The 585-nt window shown below is 76.2% G+C and overlaps 1 protein-coding gene across 2 annotated transcripts in view; it reads left to right on the top strand.

Annotated features, from left to right (window-relative positions):
* The first annotated feature begins 239 nt into the window (after nt 1-239).
* The window catches only part of ZNF326 (zinc finger protein 326), a 24,121-nt gene continuing 23,775 nt past the window's right edge, over nt 240-585 (top strand). For both annotated transcript variants that reach the window (XM_057374221.1, XM_057374212.1), the window contains exon 1: nt 240-363. In XM_057374221.1, coding sequence (XP_057230204.1) covers nt 348-363 — 16 coding nt within the window. In that variant the 5' untranslated portion in view covers nt 240-347. The remainder of the gene's footprint in view (nt 364-585) is intronic.

The following is a 585-nucleotide window of genomic DNA, read 5'->3' as shown; positions in this document are numbered from 1 at the left end:
CCCAGGGGAATGTGAGGGTGAAGTGCGTTTGTCACGGCACTCCTCGTGCTGCAGCGGCTTCAAGCGTGACGGGGCCGGCCGCCAGAACACAAAATGGCGGCTGCCAGGGCTCAAAATGGCCGCCGCGCAGCCTCCCTCGTGACCCGGCCGGCCCAGGCCCCGTGCGCGGCGCTGTGTGTGCGCGGCGGGCCCGGTCACGTGAKCGCCGCCCGAGCCAATCGCCGCGCGCCGTTGCGGTGCGTGTGGCGCGCGCGTCCCGCCTCGCCTCGTTGTGGTGGAAGGCGCCATTGAGAGGCGCCGGAGCCGCCGCCACCCTCCCGCCAGCAGCGCCCGCCGCCGCCGCCGCCATGGACTACGGGGAAGGTGAGGGCGCGCCCCCGCTGCAAGGGCAGGGCCCGGCCGCCGCCGCCGCTGCCGCCGTGGGGCCCGGCCGCGTCTCAAAATGGCAGCGGCCGCTTTGTTACGCGCAGGACGGAGCCCCCCTCACCCACGTCTTCGTCCTCCTCCCCGCCGCCACTGCCGGGCTGGGGGAGCTGCGGCGGCGGCCGGCGGCGGGAGGGCTGCGTGGGAGGAGGGCCCTCCCGG

This window comes from Malurus melanocephalus, unplaced genomic scaffold (genome assembly GCF_030028575.1).
Source record: "Malurus melanocephalus ecotype Western Australia unplaced genomic scaffold, MMel_1.1 scaffold_8, whole genome shotgun sequence".
Taxonomy (NCBI): Eukaryota; Metazoa; Chordata; class Aves; order Passeriformes; family Maluridae; genus Malurus; species Malurus melanocephalus.
Note: the sequence above shows the minus strand (reverse complement) of the source record. Positions and strands in the feature narration are given on the sequence as shown.